Source organism: Bombus affinis, chromosome 13 (genome assembly GCF_024516045.1).
Source record: "Bombus affinis isolate iyBomAffi1 chromosome 13, iyBomAffi1.2, whole genome shotgun sequence".
In the NCBI taxonomy this organism is placed as follows: domain Eukaryota; kingdom Metazoa; phylum Arthropoda; class Insecta; order Hymenoptera; family Apidae; genus Bombus; species Bombus affinis.
This window is the reverse complement of record NC_066356.1, coordinates 421,846-446,230: the sequence shown is the minus strand read 5'-3', so window position 1 is coordinate 446,230 and position 24,385 is coordinate 421,846. Positions and strand designations below refer to the sequence as shown.

At 39.3% G+C, this 24,385-nt stretch overlaps 1 protein-coding gene across 1 annotated transcript in view; it reads right to left on the bottom strand.

The window, feature by feature from the left end:
• LOC126923634 (uncharacterized) overlaps positions 1–24,385 on the bottom strand; it is a 162,477-nt gene that overhangs the window by 29,876 nt on the left and 108,216 nt on the right. The window contains exon 4 of the mRNA XM_050737305.1: positions 14,871–14,995. Within this exon, the coding sequence (XP_050593262.1) occupies positions 14,871–14,995 (125 nt within the window). The remainder of the gene's footprint in view (positions 1–14,870; positions 14,996–24,385) is intronic.

Below are 24,385 nucleotides of genomic sequence, written 5' to 3'. Positions count from 1 at the left end.
CCTGATAAGTAATATAAATCGATATGAAGTAAGCCAAAAGAACATATTCGAAATAAAATATAGCAATTTTACAAGTACGATCGATGTTTAATTAACATACTTCAATTAGAATAAATCACATACAAACACTCAATGAAAATGTAATATCGTCGTTCCAAGTATTGCCGGCGGTAAGTCTTGCTAAGGCTACGTTCCACGAAATAGCAACATTATGCGAGACTCCGTCGACAAATCTTATCGAACGCAAATTATTTCAATCTTCTGAAACCCACCCCGGTCTACACGCGAATTGCACCACCATTAACGAGGCCGTTCAAGTAAGATGTAATTTCCGGCTGGGAACGCGTAACAACAAATGTAGAAGCAACAACTCTGAACCGTGCGTCGTGATTTACAACACTTGCCGTGGGATATTAATTCAAATTCACCGCACAGGATACTCGGCCCCTTGGAATTCAGCTTGCTGGAAGCGTGGACTCTCGATATGCGGAAGTCTCGCGAGCGCCGTTGCATAACCGAACATTCTTTCCTCGAAATGAAAGGAGTTTCCTTTTTGTTGGCAGAGGGAGGAAGAGAGAAAAGATCAGGGTGTGGATAGTACGAGATCGCTCAGTCGCGATGGAATTCTCCGACGAATTTTCCGTACGAATTTCTCCTTCTCTTGTCTCGTCAAGTTTCTCCCCTTTTCCTGTTCTCCTCCTTCCGGCTAGTTCGGAGTCCGACGACTTCGGACGGAGATTTTTGAAAAACTGCCAAACGAGCGGCGAATGGGGTGAAATGTCTTGCGGGTAGACTTGAAGGGTAAAAAAAGGGTAGAAAGAAGAAGATATTTTTAATCGTTTTGGAAAAGGAGAAGTTTGGCATGATGGAAAGGAGGAAGGGAAACTTTGGGCTTTCTCAAGAAGAGTTTTGCGAGACAGCTTGATATTAGACTTTTGTTGAAATTTGTAGATTATGGAATATATAACCTTAACATTAACTGTTTTGGAATTTAATATATTGGAATTATTAATAAAATAAATTTTCGCTCACTTCTTATTCCCAAATCTCCATCAAAACTCCGAATCGAAAATCCGAAACATTTAACAAAATTGTAGAAGGAAATTTATTGAAATAAAATCGAAATACTCAATCTCATCGGCTACTTAAACTCTGGCGGGTTCCTAGACGGGTTAAATCCCTGGCGAAGCGTAAAATTATCCAAAGATCGGTAATGAAACGCAGGACTCGTATAATCGTCACAGGCCTGGGTTCCCCTCGGCAACGATACGGTACTCCTCTGGAAAAATTCCACAATCTTGGTTTCGACGAGGACAGAAACCAAGGAAACGCATGAAGGTCTGAAGAAACGTGAAACGAAAGCGGATGTCGCCCGTCGCGGCCACCGCGACGCGAAGTGGAGGAAGGCGGGGGTTGAAATCGCTAAAAGGAATGCGCAGTCGAGCGAAAGAGGCTCGAGGGGGCGGTAAAAGGAAGATAAAGTAATGTAGGAAGAGGTTTAAAAAGCCCAGGCCGAAACGACTGGAGAACTCGAGGGGCCACGTTTCCCTATTTTTTACTTCCTTCCATCGTTGCTTGCTTTGGCACGTTATCGATCGCCGTGAAAGGGTGTGGGGCGCCCAGGCAACGACGCCGGGAAGCGGTGACGATTCTGTTTCTTTCACCGATTTACATTCGCCGCTTGAAAATCGCCGCTGATTCTACCGAATGCATTATGCATGTCGAAAGTTTTGTCTTCTGGTGAGCTGTCACGGCTCTGTCGACGGATATTCTGTTGCTGAGACTTTGTTCAACCTTGGATGGTGTAGCATCGCTTGAAACATAGTACACGTGTTCTTTCGTTTCACTGGAAAAAGCGTTCTCGAGAATCTCAACCGCGGGATGGTTTCGCGAGCGGTTGATGAATTATTGATATTATTTAAGATTAAGATTTAAGATTAAGGGTTATTTAAAAGATGTAATTGGTAGAAAAAGGTACTTCGTAAATCGATCGAATGTGTTCGCAGCTATAGTTTCGATGACCTGGGTTTACTCGATGAACGGGTTCGCTGTCATTTAGCCTATCATCCCAACGTAATGTCACATGTGTTAACGCCACAGGAGGTTGAATAATACACGTCGTCAGTGATACAATCATTAGTTCGAGAAGTGTCTGATAGTAAAATATAGCTCATATAATTAGTTATTAAATGAAATCGACGAAAACGTAAACAAATGTCAGGGAGGATTTTTATAAAATTTCAAAGTTTGCTCGAATTATTTCTTAATCTTGTACATTTAGTATGAGATTAAATATATTCTAGTACACGACATCTTTTGTTAGTCAAATGGTAATAAATGTCAATAAACGTTCGACGGTATGCTAATGGAATGCATACTTTGGTTGAGGCTTTAGCGTTTTCTTACTTGAACAGAGTCGAGGATCACGCGTCGTTTGCTCGTTCTTTCTTGCCTCTGGGAATCGGCAGCTGTTTGACTTGTTGGAAAAGCTTCGTCGAGTATTAGAGAGTGTTTAATCGGGAATTTACATCGCTTCCCGTCGAATGGTAAATTGTCGAAACGCTGGGAAAGCATATGTAAGCAGCAACTTGTTGCGCGTTGTTCATTTCGAATTTCGGTGGCTTCACTCGGAGTTTTTGTAAGTTTTCACAGCTTGCGGAGAAATTACATGAATATTCTACAAATAGTTCATTAAAATGCAGGAGAATTTTCAGGACAAGCTTCCTTTATCGATAGTGATTCAGAGATACCACGTAACATAAAATGAGAAGTACTCATTCCGAATAATGAATTTGTCTTTTTGAAAAATCTTTAGTAATTGTCAGACTCTTCTAACAGACACAAGGAACCATGTCATTTGATTTGTAAAACTTGCTTATACTGTGTATGCCCGTTTCGTTTGGAAATAAAAGAGTTTATAAGTGATTGAAACGTACGCCATAGAATTCCCGTAGGTGATCGACTTGTGTACGGTGATTCTTGATTGTTTATTAGCCGCATGGAAGAAAGATCTCACTCGTGGCCGTTGAGCCACTAGTATCGACCGCTCGAAATCTTAAGTAGGGTTTGAAGGCGTTCTCGAGAGGCTGGTCTTTGGTTTATTAAGGCCGTCTTGGATCTCCAAGAGGTCGAAGCTCGCTTATTACCTCGGCCACCGCTTCTCCAGGATGTGTGAAACCGCAACACCGTTCTCAAGCCTTAATTGAAACATTGTCTGAAGCGTGCATGAAGATTCCACGCGTCTTTGAAGATGGGACGGTTTATCGATTTTCCAAGCGCTGCTTGTACTTACGCTAATAGTTTGTTAAGTTACTGGAATGTTAAGTTACTGTCGTTAAAGACAATTTTATAATAACATTCATATTAATATCCTTCTGAATTCTTGTGAATATATTTATTAATTGTTCATAGTAATTATGTCATTACTGAATATAGTTATTCAGAGTTTCAAACCTAATAAATAACCTGGAGTTACTTTAAAATAATCAAAATAATTGATACACCAATGTTAGAGGTTGCATCAATTTTCAGTTTCCATTAAACTATCTGCCGTTTAGAACTGATCAATAAATCAAGGAACTTCGCAGAATATTAAACTGTTAATCATTATATGTATGTAACATTCTGTAACAATAACAAAGTTATATTATATCGTTAATGCTACTTTAGTAATTGCCCAAGCAAATCACTACAAATATTTGTCATGCTTTATTGAAACAAATAGAATCACACAGCAGAGAAACAATTTAATTATCTTCCTCGTTTAGAGATATTTCATAGTATTTTAACAAAATCTCTAGCTACATGCTATTACAAAAACGAAATTACTCTACTAGAAAATAACCAAATGACCAATAAATCAACAATTAACGTAAATTGTCAGATTCTCGAACTTCTCAAACTTTATAAAATTAACAAGCACGCACAATTCATGCTGTATTTAATCCCGTATTCCACCTTCCCAATAACATAGTCAAATAAATTGCTGGCGACGCTCAAGCCATTTAAAACCGCATTAACCGGAATTCTTATCAATGCATTGGCCCCATTTACAATTCCATTACACCATTACCTCGGCTGTTGTCCCACCATCGATCCTATCCGAATGGCTCCGATTAATCTCGTTGCGAGGAAAGCGAACAGACCGTGGAATTGCGGAGGTCGGAATCGTTCTTTCCAACTGCTTCGGTAAAGCGTCGTTAAATCGTGTCCAGCGTAACGGGGGCGTGAGGTAGGGAACGAAAAAGCAGCGTGAATTTCTGGCGAAACGAGGGGAGAACTCGTCAGAGGGTTTAGTGCCCGAAGCGGCGGACGAAAAGAAAAGCCGTCTCGTTAAGGTGACTGTTTCAACCCTTGAAAATTCTGCTAACGGAACAAGCGGAAGTGAAGGAGGGTCTGGACGTTGACGAGAAGAAGGAACACGCCGCGAGCTTCGACGCGCTCGTTCTAGCGCGAAACACCCGCCGTATTTATTTTAAAGCAAACTCTGGCATTCGTTAATCGTCGCAGACAGAGTCTTCGACAACGGGAAAGTCTCTTTTAGCCAGTCGCAGAGTTTAATTAGGTTAATAAGGCGTTAATCAGGAGGAAAGTTCGGGTGCGATTCGAGAAGAGTGACAACACCGTTCCGCTTGTACTTAACATTCATCCGGACATTCAGTCTTCGAAGTTGTGAAATATTTAGTTATATTTAAACTGTAAAACCCTATGTCAGATTCTATCTAAATGTCCCTATCATCGTAATCGAAGTAGGGGATCGGCTGATTCGTGGTGCCGATACTAATCGAAACAAGAATTTACGACTTTCGTTGACGAGTCGCACCGCAGACGCGTCTCTCTGTGAACACAGTTGAACAGATATCCTAAATTATGAGAATATTCCTTCGCACAATCTATGATGATTACAAAATAGGAGTTAAAATACCCCAAAAAGCTAAATTTTGAGATTTGCGAATAGTAAAAGAATTGGATATTATTCGCTTAATATTCTACTTTACGAGAATGATAGTCATTTTAAGGTCGTTTAGTTAATCTCACGGAAGTCGTTAGAAATTTCTTATTTTTCCGTGCTATGTACTTCCAGCGAACTCGCGACTTTCATCGCGGTTTTTCGCTGTTTTAGCCGCTCACTCGTTTCTTGGTACATTAATTTCGCTCGTCAGAGATGCACGTTAATTTTTACGAACTTTCGAATAATAACATGCACACGAAAGTTTGGTAAGGTTGGTTTAATTAACGAGCAACTGACTTTTCGGTAATTTTTGGTACCTCAGCAATTTGTTTTTCCACGCAAAAATGTTGAAACATTTCCATTTTTTAATGGAACTTTTGCTTTGGTGCACTTTTGCCGTGAAAAATAAAAAAGCTTACCTGTTTATTATTGCTAATTGATACTAATTATTAATTTTTATTTCTGTGATCTAATGCCAATTATCTACAAGCAAAGAATAATTTTCAAAGGGAATAATAAAGAAATAGTGAGTTGCTAGAACATGAAAATTTCAGACAGGAACTGTTATTGTTCGTGAAGTCTGGTTAGTATATGGAAAACCGTGCGCGTTATAACATTTGCATAGAATATTTAGGGAACCGTCGCGTCAGAATCAACGTTTCAGTGTTTTCATAAAGAGCAGCCGAGGGAAATTACAATCATACAATTTTTTCCTCGGACGAGTTTAATATGAAATGTTGCTGTAATATTTAGGAGAGCACGTACTAAACCGCAATAATTGTTATTAGAGATTTACGTATACTTCGTGGACTAATATAATTCTCCAGATATCTGATATCTCTGCTATTTATCGTCAAAATCTGAAACAAACCCGCGGTTCAGATTAATCAAATTTCAATCTTCATCACCAATTGTAATTTAATTACAATCTATTAATGTTCACAAAATCGATGTATCCGAATGACTGTTCGAATGTTAGAATAAAACGTAACTCGTCAACCCTTGAAACAATATATAGTAGAAATAGCAAGTTATAATAATAAATAATAGAAAGAATTATCTATTAATTCTAAAGTCGATAAAACCATAGAAATTTGCAACTGAAGGATTTCAAGAATATCATGTTAAAAAGAAAAAATATTTATATAATACCCATCCTCTCTTTCCCATTTTTGATCGACAAAAACAATAGAAGAAACAATTTTCACATTATCAATGTCGCTATGGCAATGCTAGCGAAGAACAAAGGGATAATTCTCGTACTAGCCTCTCGAATATCGGGCAGACAAAGAACACAGACAGGAAATAGCTTTTTTTCTCGATCGATCTCGAGGAAGGAAGTTTCGTTCTTCGCTTCGTGTAATAGTAAGTAACCGGTGGTTTTGCCGTTCTCGTTCTTTACAGTTCTCTCATGGTAAGCATAGCCGGTAATGCGCTTCTTGGTACATTAACCTCGACTTGCACACAAGTTCGAAGCAAGTACACGTATACGGGTGAACAATAAAGGGTTGCGTTTAACTCAGCCCCGTGGGTTTCAAGTTGAACCGCCACGGAAACGAAACATCTTCCTCGTCGATGCACGTGTTAATTGAAATTATTAGGCTTTTCGTGAACATGGGATTAATTTTAGATTTTGCTGTTTGGTTTAAGAATTTGATCTCATGGAACTTTAAAACTCACATTTGAATAGTATCAAACTGTGAGACTTATTGTTGATTTAATAAAAGTAGATTGGTTACTGCATGTAACTATAGTTATACAGTATGTTAGAAAAGAGAGCCTAAGATTTTTTGAAATTGTAATATTCATTGAAAGAATCTTTATCATGTTTTCGTGACTGTATACTGTATACTTATATATTGAAAGTGGATCATGAAAAAATTGTAAATAACAGTAAAACTGACGAAGTTGTACCAGTCACTCAAAAATAGTAATCCCAGAAAAACGGAAAATAAAAAGACATGCTATGTAACTAAATAAAAGCGAAGATAAAGGACGTCAAACCCGTAAAACTTCTCTGTACGATCAAAAGAGTGACAGGTATATTTCAAAGAGAATGACCGACTCATCGATTTCCGTCAACATTTTCGAGATTTAATGTTTAACAACGTTTACGTGGGATATTTGCTTTCACGGAGAATTCATGGCTTTCCTGGCTGCCTGTTCCCAACCTATAATTTCTCGTGTCGACTGACTAAGCATTTCCAGCCGACCATGGACATCCAACGTAGTCGACGAAGCGTTCTCGGACACTGCCAGACCACTTAACCGACTGTTCCGTTTCGTTCGCCGACAATCTGCTTCCGATTATCGTTAGAATCCTCGATCTCGTTGCATCCGATTTTCCGTTCGCGCCTTTCGCTCTCCATGTTTGTATAATTCTCTTCATTTCCTTGCCTTCGTTAAACGGTTCGTATCAAATCGGTCGAATTTGAGAATAATTTGAATATTCGTGTGATTTTCTTATGCAAGCTTAAATTTGAGAAAATTTGCTGCCACGAAAGTTGCTGGACAGCTAACTTTAATATCTGCGAAAGATTTAAGTTACCCTCTACTTTATTTGGTCAACTTTTTAATGCATAAATTATTTTGGAAGAAATTTCCAAGGAAGAAACTCTAACAGTTCCACTACAAGAATCTTTGATTTGTAAAACTCATAAATCTTAAGAATCTAGGACGATGAAATTAGTTCATCATTAGGAAAATGCATTAAAAATGCAGAATACTTGCTTCGTGTTCCGTTCGTCTTATTCATTTATCACTCACCATCATCAATACTTGTAATTCTAAAGATTTGAGAAAGAATTCTTATCTAAATTCAATAATTGTCAAATCAAGAATTTTTCAAACTTCATCGCACTAGGGTTCAAAACAGAGAGAATAAAGTTCAATTGGTAGACAGTTGCGGTTCTATGATCGTTAGTGCGCGTTTACACTGACAAAATAGCAGATAAAATGTGGCCAGCCGGCGCGTTTCAGCCATCCTTGTAGAAAGGAAACAATTACAAGTATTCCCCAACAATTCATAATTCCGTAGCGCGTAGCAGTTCCGTTGCCTTTCGCTCACAACTGCTCGTAGGCACTTTTGAACGTTATTATTAAATCGTCGCAGATAATTTCCCCCGTTTATTCGTTATGGGATTTAGAGTTCTTCTATGAGTAGACTGGTTGACGAATTCACGCCACCGAGAAACACGGCTGGGGATGAATATAATTCGCTTTTAATTCCTGACAGCGTGATCCGGCTGATGGAATCACGAGGCGAACGGGAAGCTTCCGTGTTGCTAGAGAAAGGGGTTGAGAATAGAGGACAGAGAATATCATAATAGCGAGTTTGAGGAAAATTCGAAGGTGCTATGCTTGATAGGTGTATGATAAATTTGCTAGAGATATTATATGAGAATTATGAAAGGTTAATGGGAGTAATCAGTGACTGTAGTATGTTAATGAAAGTAATTTGAGAGATATTAGTAATGTCAGTGAGAGGAGAATGGAAAAGAAAAAGCGAGCAAAATTTAAGTACTGATAAGATGTAACAGTAACAGAGTAGATAGAATAGGTTGAATTTAAGGCATTAGAAAAATAACAAAAAATGTGGAGGTATAACGAAAATAAGAAAGCCTGAGTTAATGGCAGCGCTGTTCATTAATTTATTACCCTTTCCATTAAAAGATTATTTACTTTATCAAGATTTATTTACGTTTCATGGAAATTGAAATATTTTGAAATATTTTAAATGGTTCAATAAACGTCAATACAAATGATAAACGAAAATAAATAAATAAAGAGTCTGATTAAGTAGAATTCATTTTCATATATAAAATGTGATGTCGCAATTAATTTCAATTTTGCCTTTAATTTTATACATGGACAACCAGTTAACCTTCCGTAACAAAAACTTAATTTACCATGAAAACTTCAGCACATTTTTCATATGCAATTATCTCATTGTTCCGTACAATGGTAATAATTACACATCGCTCAGAAAATAGCACATAATTGTTATATTCGTTGTAAACGCTGTTAAAATATTTCTCATTTTATTTTCCAATTTTCAAAGCTAGTTATGCACCAGAGACTTTTATCTTTTATGGAAATAATAATTTACATTTCTTACATGAAATTACTGAAAGGATAAATCAATATTAAAGAATATGTCTCTACCAGTTTTCTGATTTTTATTATTTTTCTTCCAGTTTCCATTTTATTTCGTCTTCGACTCTTAACATCCTAAAATCGTTGCTTTAAATTTCTTTTATTTCATTAACCTCCTGCCAATTTTTATTAAATCTCCACACCTTTCTTATAAATTTCTATTATCTCTCCATTACTTCATTTCGATTTTTATCCTTTTTATTATCTTCCCCTTTTCAATTTGTACATTTCCTACCTTTCATTCTAAGTTTCAATGGTTATATTTTAATTTTTGTCGTCAGATGTCTTTCTATCGACCTCTGACTTACTCTTTCACGACTTCCTTTGAGTTCCGTAATTTTCCTTTCTTCCCTTTGATTCCCATCATTATATTCTATCTCCTTTCTTCCTATTTCTGGCGTCATTTTGTTACTTCTCGCTCAACTTCTACCATTTTTCAACGAAATGAAGCGATGAAAGTAGAATTTATTCGCAAATGAAACGTTCCTTCGACGTTACGTTGTACGATTCTATTCCTCTCTTCTCGCGTCCAACTTCTTGATCGTTTAATTTTGTTTGTCTTTTACTGTAGACATAATCGTTTCGAAGTTTCAGGAGAAGAGTTCAAGGAACTTGGAGCAAGTTCAAGCGGATTAAGAAAGAAAGCGGAAAAGACGTCTTATCGATAAGTATTAAGTAGTTATCGCGTAGTTCGAAGTCGTAGGTAACTCCGCGGTTCTTGCCACTCGTCATCGTTACCTTATATTTTGCAGATTATCAAGTAATCGATAGTCATTTAGTTTCACTTTTTCTGTTCGTTGGAATAATTTCCACTTCGTTATATTTACTTAAAATTATTTCCTCTTCATTTACCGCTAGCAACTCTGTGAAAATATATGGAATTTAATCAACTTTTCAACTCCAAATTACAAAACGTTGGAAACGATAATTTTAGCGTGCCAATCTTTATTGCAAGGAGTAAATCTTTGTTAACAAAAGTATTAGAATGTATCGAGAGGAAGTTAAAGGAATTCCAGGAAAAGTTATACACGTTCTTAAGCAATAAAGGTAACGGAACTCGGTCGCTAAGACCGGCCAAATTGCGGGAAGCGGGCAACAAATAAATTCTTTGTTGGTGACACGGTTCACGCGATATATCGCGGCGCACAGAAACCGATTGCTTCGTGCTTCGTATTATTGAGGTCGAGAAAATCGAGCTCGTATTGCTTTCCAGCAACCGCTGCTCCCTTCCCTCCCCTTCTCTTTCACTCTTTCTCTGTTTCAGCCTCGCCTTTGATGTACGCGGAGAAGAACTTTTTCGGCACGGCAGAGCGTAAGGGAGTTTCGCGATATTGTATCGCTATCGATTCCGCCAATAAAACGTCACGTCTACTCGGCTACGCGCTCGGAACACGGACAAAAGCCACGTCGCTCCGGGTATCTGTTTTCATTTCGCAAAGTCAATCCCCAACTCGGACGAGATGGCGACCCAACACCTGTCTGTCCGATATTATCGCATTGCAAATTGCTTTTGGCAATTTATCGCTGTACTTCGTAGGATAGAGGGAGGATCGGAGTAATGGGAGGCATAAGAAAGTTAGAAACGGACAGAGGAATAGGAGAAGAGAGTGCAAGAAAGATAGATGGAATAGAAAGACTCGTAAGAACGGTAGAAATAGAAACATGTATAAATACAGAAGAGGCGGAAAAATAAGAATGAATGTAAATTTAAGAGGAATATAAATGTAGAGAGGGTAGTAGGTAGAGATAAATATAAATTACAGGAAAGTAAAGGGGAGTAGAGAATTTGAAAAGGTTGGAGAAAAATGGAAAGAAGGCAAAGAACAGAAATAATAGAAAATAGAGAATAGTTAGTATAGATTTCGAGGATAGGGAGAAAATAGAAAAAATAGAAGTAGAGTAACTCAAGAATCAACGCGTTCAAGCTGTTCAAAATAAAATTCAAGTAATAAACACAGGTCCGAGGCCTGTCAAAAAGATATGAATCACAATTTCACGCGCGAAATAAAAGACATCGATCAAGCGGAGAATTCCCGAGGATTTCAAAGAAATTTCTGATCCAGATTCCAGGAGCTGCCACAGAATTGCGCGCAGCCTCGAAAACCGAGAGACGAGATCGAGGCCCAGTAGTAAAGCTCGATATAAATCAGACCGATCCTTCGCTTTCGAGTTTCGACCGCGGTCTAGTCTCCTTCTCTCTCCTCTATGTTCCGGCTATCTCTCGTGTCCATCTTTTTCTTCCTTCTGCGATGGCCGACCTGTTCTCCGACACGTAATTACGAGTCTTCGTAGAAGAACTTCCAGTTTCCACCGCTTTTAGCCTCGAGCATGATTACCCGACGATCTACGAGGAAAGGAACGCACAAAATGAAAACGAAACCTTCGATAGCGAGCTATCGCGTCTTTGTAAACTGTCAGAGCTTTGTTTTTGTCTTGAATAAATAATAATAAAATAGAGAATGATACCACGATTACGATGTTAATCGTTATTTCGTTTGATACAGTGGTTAAACGAGGTTTGAAGTTTTCGTGAGACGAAAAAGAGTAATTCGTATTTTAATTGATTTTGTTGTTCGTGTCTAAGGAATGAACATGTCTAAGATAGACTTATCACGCAGTTTAGAAAAACAAGTGTCTGGAGCAGAAGAAATTTCTTTGATAAAAATTTCTGGACATGTTTAACGTTTATGACGTTTAAACGCTGTTAGAATTGATAAAATTTGTATTTGAAGAATGTTGAAAGGACAGGAACTCATATATTCGCCTTCCCAAATGATTAATCTCTTTAATTGGAAAACCAGGTAAGAACATGGAAACATCATCATACCGACAAGAATTAAACATTCACAGGTCGGGGAAAAGCGTTTTTCACACGAACATCGAATGCTTTTACATTTGGATTAAAATTTCGTTGGAGACAAATAATGCAGGATTTCAGAACGAAATTTATATACACGCACGTCTGTATACATATATTTCTCTGAATGTTCCTGGTATAAAATTGGCGAGCTTTTTCGCGTGCTTATATCTTCGAATTCACGACGCGAAACGTACCGGCTTTTCGCGAAATCCGGCTGGCGCACGGCTTGAAAATAAGAGAAAGAGCCGGCAGGAAAATGGAGGAAATGGATCCACTAGTGTGTTCTGCATGACTTCATCATCGCAGCCGTGTGTCTCCGTATGGTTGGAAACAAACGGAAAAATGTTTCGCCGCCGATACGCCACCGACAAATTCACACAGCCCTGACAACAATATAAGATCCTTCAATTTCTGACGTTTTCTGCTCTCGTCGACCTTTGAGCGACGTATTATTCTTTATTTCCAGCATCTATACGCTACTTTCAACATTTTTCTTCGATTTCGACCTATTAGCTCTTATTTTATCGACTTCAGTCTGTTTCTTTTGAGGGAAAAAGTTTTATTCACGAATGGAGTGCATCAATATTGCAGTTTTTGCGCAGAGACGGATATTTTATAGTAATTATAATTCATCTTTGATCTCTCAAATCAATTTTTAACCTATTTAAAATCTGTTTTTCGCTATTATCAGTCATTGACGATGTAATAAACATGCAGAGATTTAAAGGCAGATTAAATTATAGAAACAAAGTAACGGAAGAAATTTAATTAAAATTTCTCTTGGACGAACTTTGTGATTTATTCACAAGCATTTGTTCAACTAAATGAAATAATATAACTTAATCTTAATTTGTGAAAGACTCTTGTACGAACGATGCCTTGTATATCTCGCATAGTCTGAACATTTTCAAATTCTATATACATTTCAACAAATTGAACATAAAACAGCAACTATTCTGTCTGACAAACTCTAATTACTGATTATTGAAAGATCCAAAATGTTATTATTATTAGTATATTATAAATAATAATATTATGATATTCAACCCTTAAAAAGTAAAAAGTAGTAAGACTGCTGGTTTTCAGGTAGCAAGCGAAAGCGAAGCTTTTTCGAAGAGTCGGAATTCGATAAACTGGTCGCTAATTACAGCCTGGCAAACGATTGTCGAATTATTTGGTCGGAAGTGGAAGGTAGAAGGACGTCGCGTTTTAAACTTCCGGTCGAGCGACGATCCCATCCGAGCGATTTTTAATCGAACTACTCCATTCTCCCCCAACTCATCCGCCGTGCATCCAGGAGCATTAGACTTTCCCAGGATATATACTTTTGCTCGATTTTCATTCGCTATTTCCGTTTTACGTTCACGCACTCGATTTTGCTCAAGTGGAAAACTTCCCCGATACAGGTTCACGACCCTCGTTGTTTTTTATTACCTTCTTAATGATCAATTGTTTATTGCTGATCATGCGAGTGTAAAATTGTAAGTTAAAATTTTATTCATTTATACACAGATCCAATCTGTGAATATCATAGACGATCGATGCTTGAATTTTTTTTACTCTCAATCTTTCTTAATCGATACTTGAAAGTTTAGAGAAAAGAAACATTGATAAAATTTGAAAATTTATCGAAATATAGATTCCTTGTCAGTAGAAGATTATTACTTCGCAAATGGCAAGCTTGTACATTATCCTGTACATTTATCTTCCTTCCTTTTATTGGAGCTCCAGACACATTTATGAATTCCATCACTCAAACAAACTCAATTTACATTTACTCATATAGTCTCCCAAAAACCACAAAGGGAGACGACAGGATCCGAATAACCAAGTGATCCACTTTCGGCGCAAAAACCGTGCGAGCCCAGCCGGCATGTAAACGTTTTATTTAATAAAGCGATTTACCTCCGACGGAAACAGCGTCGAATATTAAGAAGCCACTGGTAGGAGTGTTTCCCATGAGAAAGTTTCCCATGAGAACAAGGAAACAACGTTCGTGATCTATGAATTGTTCACGCGTTAAACTCATGTAGCCGGAGAGTTTAAAACAGCAAGGATCACATTGTTAGCTTTTCAACAGGGAACAGGGAGAAAGTGCGGTTGATACACCGCCAAGTAGTTCTCTGAGATCGTGAAGGAAAAAGAAAGAGAGAGCTTGTAGGAAAGATGGTAGAAGAGGAAAGGAGTGAAAGAGAAGCTACGAATTCCATACGTGACCAGCGAACAAACGATTCGTCAGTTCTCAAAAATCGCCCCTACTCTTTTTCCGCCTCTTTATCGTTTCTTTCCGGTTGCGGTGGTCGCTCTGAAAGCGTCCACCGTGTTAATCACCGCGTTTCCACGGCGGTCTTGTCTCCAACCGACGATTTTTTGCCGGATCATCGCTGATTAGAAGCGACTGCTGTACCACCGAGCACTTTTTATGAGACTTTATGGTCCTCGGCCATGCTGACATTCCTCTTTATAAACCTCGGATCGTGTTAAGTGTGAAATGTACTTTTTGGCTCGAGCAGATTGCGCCGGCCTTTCGCTGTTTGCTTTCTGATTTCGAGTGGTTCTAACTTGTTTCTTTTAGGGTAAATTTTTCTGCCCTTTTTGAAACCTGATTATCGCATAGAGATAAAACTCTTGGTGAAGTTAAACGTGAAACGCATCTTTTCGATGGAGTAGTTTGCACGTTTCTGTCAAACAGATTACTGTGTGTTCCTTAATTTCAAAAAATTTTAACTTCCTCTTTATAGTAACTTTTATCGCTAGATTTTTTCGATTGCAGGAATTAAAAGGTTTTCATTACTTCTGATTTCTATATGTCATCTGGTATAGATTTGAAATAAAAATACACTAGAAGGCATCCAGCAACTGACTAATTTTATTTTTTAACTACGATTTGACATGAATACTTACCACTAAGAAGAAATAATCCACAGGCGACCAGGGTTCTGTGATCTGAATAACAATGCCCAATTAAAGCTGAAATTGTGGCGGCCAGGACAAGAGCTACAGCAGCTACTTGAAACGGTGCTGAGATCCTGAAATAAATTCGAATAATGTTAGTCAATTACGGTTATCCAAAGTTATGAAAATAAATAAAATTACATTTAATTCACTTCTAGTATTAAACACCTGTGCGCGAGTGCCACTGTTACATTTTTTCAATCGTTCATTATTTTCAAGTTTTTCATTTAATAACTAGGGAATAAAACAATATTTTTCAAAAAAAAAGAGCAGTAACCGATTTATTAAACTACTGCAAAAACTGCATTTCTCGTTCACGTGAATTTAATTTCCTGTTTCAGAGATAAAGTGTTTCAATCAAAATATTTGATCAAAAAACAATGTCAGGAATTATTGTGTAAAAAACAACATCACTGTTTTTTTACGATATTCCATGGAAAAACAAATCTCCAGCAATGGCTGTACTCTTATGCAATAGACGATATTGATCTTTGAAGCCAAACACACAGTAGAATTTTTACTTCTGGATCTGGTTACTGACTTCGAACAATTCCTCTTTAAATAGCCTGATGTACAATGGATATTGAAATGTCGTACAAAACAAGTAACTACGTACAATAGATGCCTTGGTTAACGTGTGATTGGTCGACAACGGCACATGTCGTTGAAACCTTGAACGGCTATTGTCAACGTGTTCACATATTTCACATAGTTTGCGCCGGGAAGTGAGACCGGACATAGTTGTCGACGATTTATTTATTATAGACGATCGTGTAAGAATAACGAGAGCATTTCCATCTATCCAACTGTGACCGATGAAAATTTTCGCGTAAAACACGATAACAACCCTCGATCGTTGCACGAACGTCGTTGATATAACGAAACTCTCGCAGCATTTTTCTTTCATTCTTTATTCAAATAGATTTGATGTTCATTCATTGATGATTACTTTTCTCTTTTCAATATAACGAAATTTAATTTCCAAATCTCTCACTGGGATACCATTAAATAAATTAAATACGATTTAATTACAAACCATGGGTAATTTAAACATACATCATATAATTGAATAAGACAAATCCTTTTTCATATATATAGCAATGTTACTTTACATTCGAATATAATAATATTCACATAAATAAACCTCAAAATATGAATTGAATACAAATTTTCTTAAATCAAAGAAAAAGATTATTGATATGCGTAACAAGTAATAAAGTAATAGTTCTACATTCATACTGAATTCGAGTTAGAATAATTACGAACAGAAATTTTTTACAGAGTTACATATTACTTTTACATATTACTTTCGATTTAGATAAAAATGAAAACATGCTCTTTATAATACTTTTTATGTGAGATCAACATCTCAATTGATTCCCAAGTTACAATATTTGAACACTGGCATTTAGAAAGCATTTCTATACCATACATGTACATAGATGATGTCCAATCGCTGTGACCTACATATATTTGTTTCGGGAACTTATAAATCAACTAGTAACTGTGAAAAAACGCTGACTGAGCATCTGTCACTGACCAACGCACGCTGATGAAGTTTGGCGTAGGTCAGTGAGGATGTGTGAGCGAAAAGTCCGAGCGTACGACAAGGACAGAAAGGGTAAATATTTAAAAAATTATACTTCTCTTACATCTGTACATATTACAATATACATGATAATAAATGCAGTAAGCATTTTAAAAATGTAAATAATGGTAAAATTGATCAGTTTTATAATTTTTTTAGTTAAAGAAGAGTGATGAAAATTTTAATATATATGGTGATGAATTATTATCGTGTATTTAATATAACTGACGTATAAATGCGGATATTGGATATATAATTCAGAAAAACTGATTCATTTATGTACGGGACAAATTTATTATGCTAGCTATAAATAAATAAAATATATCGGATACTGGAATTTCTTTGCATCTTAAATCCTAATAAAAGGAATCTCATTTCATTTTATTGGGAGTCTATATCACTTTTTATAAAATATTACCGCACTAAAGCTTCTTTGCGTTTTTTTAAACGATTTAAAGTTACGATCGCTGCCGATATTAAAAGAAACTTATAAAATGTTTCCAATTACATAAAGTTTGTCTGTAAACATTTTAGAACTCGAATAGTATAAATTTCCATCAAAATCCATATCTTAGCAACTAAATTTCTATTAAATAGGCTATTGAACCCACGCTAAATAATTATCGTAAAACGAAATGTGCGCGATATTCCACTATTACAATTTAAGTGAAATTACCAGATACATAATGAGCACAATACTATATCATTACTACAACATCTACTGCGATAATTTCAATTTCTATCTATCAGACACTTCTGCACAATATCGTTAATATCAAATTTCTCTTGTCAACAGCTTTGCAGATCTTAACATGATTCTAGTCACCATTAAGGATTAAATATTACCCTTGAAGCACCTCTCCCTCGAATTTAGCATGTGACACTCAACAACTATGCGGACGATCGTCTTCGTGAACAAGACGTACGTCATTGGGGGATGAAAATTGATGTTATGCTCCACCGTCACAGCACTTCGAGACTCTGGATCTTCCCAAAGACGAAGACGAAGGAAGTTAATCAAGATTTGCAGTGAAGCTGTAATGCTTCACAACCCGAATATATCCCCTAAATTTTGATCGATCCCCTGACCAACTTCTTTTGAATTCCACCTTCGTTGCCGTGTTGAGGAAATCGCTTCAATTTATTACTCTTTCACATAGCACGTAGACGATGACACGTAGTCGCATGATTTTGTATACACTGAATTGTTGTCTACGGTTAATTGAGAAAAACTGATGGGAGATTTATGTTTTCTTGGACAAGTTTTAAATTCGTATGGTGGTTATTGCAAAATATATCGTGAACTGACAAAAAGAAATTCTACTATTCGTGTCTGACTGCTACGTCGCGTGAAATGGTCCGTGCGACGTCCTTTATTGTCTGACCGTCAAGGCCCAAACACCATTAGGCAGACCCTCAATAAACCTAAGGCCCCACCATAAACTGAATCTTATTAGCTCGCAAGATCCTTTAATCCTGCAAGTATTTTCGTTACCCTCACCTTCCTGACAAAAAGTATGAGCAACGAATTCACGTTCTTCGTTCAAAGGGCACACCCTTACTGAGCTTTTCTCCGTAACTTCATAAAAACGAACTTCACTTGTTCTCGAGACTACAGAACAGTCAACTTGTGCTTTAAACTTGTTCTCATTACGACAGAGCAGTCACTTCATCCTTCTTCTACTTACGCTCTAGACTTGTTCCACAGTAACATTCAAATAACAGTTAAAGCTCATCAGTTAGTCTAAATCAACTCGAGTCAGAGGCCAGTGCAAGAAACAGCAGGAGCCGGAAGTCTAGCAAGAACCTACAAGTCGAAAACAATCATCAATATCGTCAACACGAAAGGAGTCCCAGGTCGTACTCGTTCGTTGAGCGGGGACGGGGCTTCGTGGCCGTGAAATGGGGCGACCTGGCCGTGGTGGCCGTTTACGTGTCGCCCAACATCAGCCGAACGGAATACGCCTCCATCCTGGACAGACTCGCGGCTTGCGCGAGGCGTTTGGGCGCCTGTCCGTCACTAGTACTCGGGGACTTCAACGCTCACTCAACGGCGTGGGGCTGCCGTAGGACCAACAGAAAGGGGCACGACGTGCAGGACTGGGCGGCCGCACTCGACATCCGGCTTATGAACCGGGGGTTGACCAGCACGTGCGTGGCGTGGCGGGCCAAGTCCATAATGGACCTCACGTGGGCAAACCCTGCCGCATCCCGCCGTGTTTCCGGTTGGGGCATGTCCCCAGAGGAGACCCTCTCGGACCACCTCTACATCTCGATGGAGGTGGTGGTTGATGGTGCGATGAGCGACCGTTCGGTGCGCGCGGGCCCACTGGCCCACCGGGAAGGAGAACGTCTGTACGAGGCCTACCGCGAAGCGAGGAGGCCCCTGCAACAAGCCATCAAGGAAGCGAAGAGACGGGCTTGGGACGAGCCAGAAGGCCAGCCTCGACTCCGATCCCTGCGGGCGCCCTTACAAGATGGTATTGAACAAACTCCGCCCATGGGCGCCTCCCGCAACGGAGAGCATGGACCCTCGGTTCCTGGAGGAGGTTGTCGGCACCCTGTTCCCGGGAGCGGCGAACGAGGAAGATGTCAGGTTCACCGATGAGGAGGAGCAGGAGCCTCAACCGCCGGAGGAAGAGCCACATGACACCGCGGGAAGTTGGAGCCCGGAATCAAGGGCCACCGAGGAAGTATTAGCCGAGGCTGTCGGGAGGATCGGAGCGCGGAAAGCTCCGGGTCCCGACGGAGTCCCGGCCCGCCTGTGGAAGGACGTCGCCGGGGTCTTAGCCCCGAGATTAATGCGTCTATTCGACAGTTGCCTGTCTCGGGGCGAATTCCTCGTTTTGTAGAAGGAGGGACGCTCTCCGGACTTGCCTTCCGCCTTTCGGCCGGTGTGCCTTTTGGACGAGGCTGGCAAACTACTGGAGAGAATGGCGACGGTCCACCTCGAATCGCATTTGTTCCGGAGTGATCCCGGACTGCACGACAGCCAGTTTGGCTTCCGGAGGGGACGGTCTACGGCCGACGCTGTCGCTCGTGTCCGCTCCCTGGTCGAGGGGGCCGAGCGACGTAGTTGCGTGGCGTTGGCCGTGTCGCTGGTCAACGCCTTTAACAGCATCCCCTGGGACAGGATATGCCGGGCCCTCAAGTTTCATCGGGTACCCGAGTACCTGGGGGTGTGGTCCGGGCGTCTACACCGTCAGTGGCGGAGGGATGACTGAAAGGGCGGTGTACCGCAGGGTCCCGCAGGATTCTGTGCTGGGTCCGTTACAGTGGAACATTGCGTACGACGCGGTGCTTCGGGCGTCGATGCCTCCGGACTCGGCACTGGCGTACTACGCCGACGACACGTTGGTACTGGTCTGGGGCACGGCGTGGAGCAGAACCGTCCGCCTGGCGGAGCTGGCGGTAGCCTGCGTGGTCGCCGCGATCAAGGGATTGAGACTGAGGGTGTCCCCTGAGAAATCCGAGGCAATGTGGTTCTGCCGCCGAGCCGATCACGGGACGCCTCCAGCGGGCTGTCGCCTGAGGTTGTAGGGGGCTGAGATCGAGGTCGGAACCAACATGAAATATCTGGGCCTGACCCTCGACAGTCACTGGACCTTCGGCGCTCACTTCGAGCACCTGGCACCGTCTGTCGAGGCGACGGTGAACGCATTAGGACGTTTGGTGACTCGAGGTGCATTTTGTGCGCGGGGAGGGGGAGGCGGTGTGTCGCTCACACCGGTTCCGGAGCCTCTCTCGATTACAGCCGGGACGGTCATCGTGAAGGTTTTAGTCGGTTGGAGTCCGGCACTACCACGCCGCTTCCCCCCAGAAGCGGCCTGGTATCCGTGCGGATTTTCTCCACGTTAATAAAAAAAAAAAAAAAAAAAAAAAAAAAAAAAGAAAAAGGTCGTACTCGTTCGTAATTGTCATATCAAATACTCAATCTTGCATCACACTGAAGTTGTTGGATACTACCCTTATTATCCCACAAGAAATAAGGGATCGAACGATTCGTGGCGTCGATTATTCAAATTGTAATGGGAATTTACGACTCCCGTTGGCGCGCTACTTCGAGATCGCGTCTCCCCTCGAACGTGTGAATTTACACTGACATATCTAAAAATTAAACTGCAAATTGATCAAAGATATTGGTTTTTATAAATTTTAAAGATTACGATATTTTCAATACAAATATTCTACAGATATTATAATCTTTTGAAGCCTATAGTTAATTAAATTTTTGCACATGAAATCGCCGGGAAATTATAAAAGCGCATTCCACTTTTTTATAGCGTATTAGCCGTTTAAAATGCGGCTTTAAAAAAAAAAGAAGAAGAAAATAAAGGCCGAATGTTTTACACAATGAAAAAGGTCAATATTTACCAGGGCAACTCACCAATCTCAGTGAAATTCGGTACAATTCTTTAAATGCGATCCTATTAAGTGACGAACGCTCAAGCGAGCATTAAAGACTGAAATCGCATTTGCATTATTAAGCGATCAATTCAACCCTACTCGAATCTCTACGCCATACACCTGGCGCTTTCTTTTCGCTGTCAATACCATCCCATTGGCTGTTTATGGACAGTGAACGAAAACGGACCAGGAAACGGCGATAAACTCCTCTTTCCAATCTTAAATTCTTAATTGGCTTACATTCGTGTGCTCGTAACTCACTTTGTAATTCCTAACTTCATCCTCTCTTCATCTTCTCATCATGCATATTGCATACGAACTGTTCTACTTGAGATTCGATTATTTAACACAAGCACCTGCTAACATTATTTTTCTTCCTCTGTGAAGTCGCATTGTGTTATACAATAGATTAGCAGGAATACGTCATATGGTTTTTAATTATTACATATATTTACACTCGTACGCTTAATCGTTGGGCGGTCGAGACAAGACTGAGGAATAAAAAAATTTTAACGACTCTCGGCGGTTATGGCGCAATACGTAACAATGACTCGTCTATGTCAACAATAAGACGCGATCACACCAATTTTGTGTTTAACACGTCGAAATATTCTGTATTATTTAAGAATTGCATGGAAACATGTTACGAAAATTATATATATATATATATTTTTTTTTTCTCAAGTTATAAATTTGCAATGTCCTATTTATATAATCTAAAATACAGGAATTAAATAATAGATGATTTTTCTTCGGGAACATACAATATCCTTCATTCGGTCAAAGAAGAATTTCCACGAACTCAATAAACACATGAATTCATTCCGCACAGTTTAACCACGGTCAACTAAGCCTATTTGCGAAAAAAAGCTCAACTTCACTCACTACTACAAATACTCGGCTGTACCAAATATCGCCAGGAGCACCTTCGAATTCTCCGCTAACCGTTGCTTTTTGAACAGAAAACCTGCCAAAACACATGACAGATAAAATAAAGGTCCGAAAATTTCGTACAAATATACGATAGAAGCAATATCGATCAAAGATTCGTAAAGTATGTTCGTCGTTGATCGACGAAACGACGTTGAAAATTTATCACGGAATTTTTATAGCGAAAAATATAGTGACAGGCGCTCGTATGCGCTCTTCGATCTGGTTGAAATTTCCACGAAATTTTCTCCGCGAAACATCAGATCGTTTTGTCGCGGATGGTTGTCGTTTCAGATAAAATGGCTGCTGCAAAGGGGTGGGGGGTGGGACAGTGTGTCACGGGGGACGGGGAATTTCGATACCACGGGTGTAATACACGTATTCGTAGCTATCGGGGTAAATGGAGCATGCTGGGTAACGGCGCGTCTCGCTCTAAGGGGTGCTGCTTGCTGGGATCCGCAATCAACCCTCCAGACGCTCGAGTTTTGAACCTACGGTCGTTTCAAACGGACCACGTCAATCACGATTTTCATGATTGCCGGAGACTCCACTGTTGTGCTCAAAATAGATGTTGAGAGATGGAGTATCTGGAATTTGGAGAATTTGAAAGATTTGAAACATTCATGGTATATACACAAATAAAAGAATTCTTACGTTTATATGTAATTATTCAGATAATCGTCAATCTGTTCGTCGTTTGAAAATTATTGGCTACATTATTGAGATAAGAAAGATTTTTTAAATTATTTGTAATTTGTGAGGATTTGGAGAGAAAAGATAATGTAATGATTAATACAATTGTACCTCGAAACTTACTGGCTAAATATCTCTCTATATATCTACTCATTAATTACGTATGTATTTTATACAGTCTAATAAATTTATTAAATAAATTACGCATACACGTTTTCCAGCAAATGCGAAACTCTTGTTGGTATTTATGTGGACAATATTACTTCCCGCTCAATCACGCGAGAACGTGATTACGCGTTAATCAAGCCCGTGTCTCATAAACGTCGTTTATAATGCCTCATTCTTCGTCATTCACAATAGCTGCCACACATCTGTATAATGACATTGACGACGTGATAGCACATGCGTTTCATAGTGAATGCGTCCATCGAAAAGCTTGCATTTATTCCACTTAATATGTAATTGCTGCTAATAATTGTCGGCATTCAGCTTCGAATCATCCTCTCATTAATCTTTTCACTTGTAATTTCCTTCGTAATGTTTCAATATCAGAAAATTATTAATCCAATAAATCAGGTAAATCATATTCTGCTGACGATATTAAAATGTTCGAAATTTCTTCTTGTATGTAGTCAATAAAGGATGGACCGCCGTTCGAACATTTCGAATTCGAAAACGACTTTTTTAATCCGCGGAGCGTGACGACGAACGTATCGCTGGAAATGTCTGGCGCAAGACTAAAAAGAAAGCCAGTGGCAGCCGGGTAATGGAGCGTTTCTTTAAGCGCTTGTACATACGTAGTATTTCCAACCACCTAAAAATCATCTCCCAACCGTACACCGTTCTACAAAATTCTGTGGCGTGTGTCGTGAACGTTATGAGAACTGCGTTACCTGCGCGTGAACTTTATAAATGCGACGCTGTGCTGTGGACGTTTCTCATATTCCCCCGGTTGTTTGACGAAACGATCTTTTGTCAGCGACCTGTCGCGGAAGTATGCTCGTCCGTGCACCTTTTATTCATAACTTTTTCAAAAAAATCGGACAGGGTAAAAGTGCGGCTAGAAACGAGCTGGTTAAAGTTCTGGTAATTGGTCGACATGCATAGCGGTAAGTTTGGACGTCGATTGCACGAAATTTCGCGGAGCCATATGGGAATATTAAGCCGCAGAATTAATAACTAGTTTTTGCTACTTCTCAAAGGCAAAGACGAAATCGTGGCCAGAGATAATAGGAAATTATATTTAAATATTTAACCTGATTTTGTGGTAATGGAAAATTGGGATGAGGCAAGGGAAAAGTTGGAACGTTCATTCAGTATTTTGTTATACGATGTTAATAATTTCAAATGGCGGTGAAATCATAATATCCGTAAAAGAATATCTCTTTATAAAGCTCCTGCTAGAAGATTTTAAATTCAACTGGAAAACCTCCGTATAAGATATTACAAGTTGATTAAAAAATACAGAAAGACGAAACGATTAATATTCTTCATATACATTTTATCGATAAAGTACTTGCAAAACGAACCTACGTTTCAGGGTATTTTCTTCATAAACTCGGTATTATGACGAACGAAAGTATGGTTTAAGAGATTCTCTTACACAGAAAATTTTCCAATATTCCATATTCTAATTCAATTACGTTCCCCGATATCGTCTCAGGTTCGAGAAATTGCGCCTGAAGGAATACCGTCAGGAATAATACCCACTCAGACGTAATTAATAAACAGTTTTTCCTGAAATCTCTTATTCGTTGTATTTCCCTATTCCCAGTTGGCTTGTCCCGGACAAGCATGAAAAACGATGTAAAACTTGATTAAAACTTGAGAACGGCGGTCGATCAAT